General features: G+C 51.0%; 1 protein-coding gene across 1 annotated transcript in view; it reads right to left on the reverse strand.

Moving 5' to 3' along the window:
- The window catches only part of GPKOW (G patch domain and KOW motifs), a 10,895-nt gene that overhangs the window by 6,645 nt on the left and 2,943 nt on the right, over positions 1-1,307 (reverse strand). The window contains 1 exon segment of the mRNA XM_010857098.1: positions 333-998. Coding sequence (XP_010855400.1) covers positions 333-493 — 161 coding nt within the window. The 5' untranslated portion in view covers positions 494-998.

Consider the following 1,307-nt stretch of genomic DNA (forward strand, 5'->3'; position numbering starts at 1 on the left):
TATCGAAGAAGCCTCACCGCTCCACCTGGGCCACTAGGAGTCCTGTCATTCTCATTCCTTTTCTTTTCTCAGAACACAAACACACGCTCCGCAGGGCCCCTCGACTCCTAAAGACACTCTCTCAGGAATACATCCTCTCCTCTCAATCCCTTCGGCCAACAGATCCAATTTCCCCACCTGTCTTACTGACTCCCGACTTTTCTCCTTCACAGATTTTCTCCGGCTCTCCCTCAGACTTCCCAGGCCACTGTCACCAAGACATGAACTGGTTCCACCCTCTCGCAGGCACCCACCGCACCAGTTTCCAACGGATGAAAGACCCAGTACTTCACCTCTGCAGCTCCCGGCCTTCCACGGTCTTCAAGAAATCCTTCTCCTCCGGAGCCGCGTCTCCCGCTAGCCATCTCCGGGCGGACGTGCGATTGAAGCTGAAGGAAATTGGGGCAGTGGAAGATCCCGCCGGCCGCAAAACACCATCTTCGGCGTCCGCCATCTTGCCCCTCTTCCCAGGCCGTCGCGCTGCTCGCTGGGAAGCTTAGTTTACGCTCACTTTGCTGGGGCCTTGAGCACGACCGGTAGAACTACTCTTCCCATGAAGCACTGCGGCACTGCGAAGGCGGATAGGGACCGTAGGAAGTAACTGCCGCTCTTTTACGTCACAGGAGCGCGTGACGCCAAGCATAGAGGGAAATGTAGTTCTTAGGGAGGCTGTATGCGTGCTAAGTCGCTTCAGTCGAGTCCGACTCTGCGACCCTATGGACCATAGTCTATAGGCCAGACTCCTCTGTCCGTGGGATTCTCCAGGCAAGAATACTGGCATGGGTTGCTATGCCCTCCTCCAAGGGATCTTCCTGACCCAGGGATGGAACCCACGTCTCTTACGTCTCCTGCGTTGGCAGGTGGGTTCTTGGGGAAGGTAGGCGTGATAGAAGATGGGTTCGTTCTTGCCAAGTATTCATTCCTATGTGTGGGCATTATTAATCGCCTGCTTTGCCCTACTGGTGTGGGAAATTAGGTAAAATAAATGATTAAGAAAAAAAATCTGTTAGTGCCAGTTGTGTACAATAATAAATAATACACTGTAAGTGGTGCCTTCAAGATGATAGATTTAATAGTGCACAAACTCTAGATTCAAATACACATGACCTTTGGATTACATGGGTTTGAACTGTGAGGGTCCATTTATACGTGGATATCTTTCACTAAATAACCTACTACATTACTACATGATGTGAGGTTGGATGCAAGGTTGGTTGAATCCGAGGATGCAGAATCTGGAGGGCTGACTCTAATGTTATAGGAGGATT

Source organism: Bison bison, unplaced genomic scaffold (genome assembly GCF_000754665.1).
Source record: "Bison bison bison isolate TAMUID 2011002044 unplaced genomic scaffold, Bison_UMD1.0 scf7180017854619, whole genome shotgun sequence".
NCBI classification, from domain to species: domain Eukaryota; kingdom Metazoa; phylum Chordata; class Mammalia; order Artiodactyla; family Bovidae; genus Bison; species Bison bison.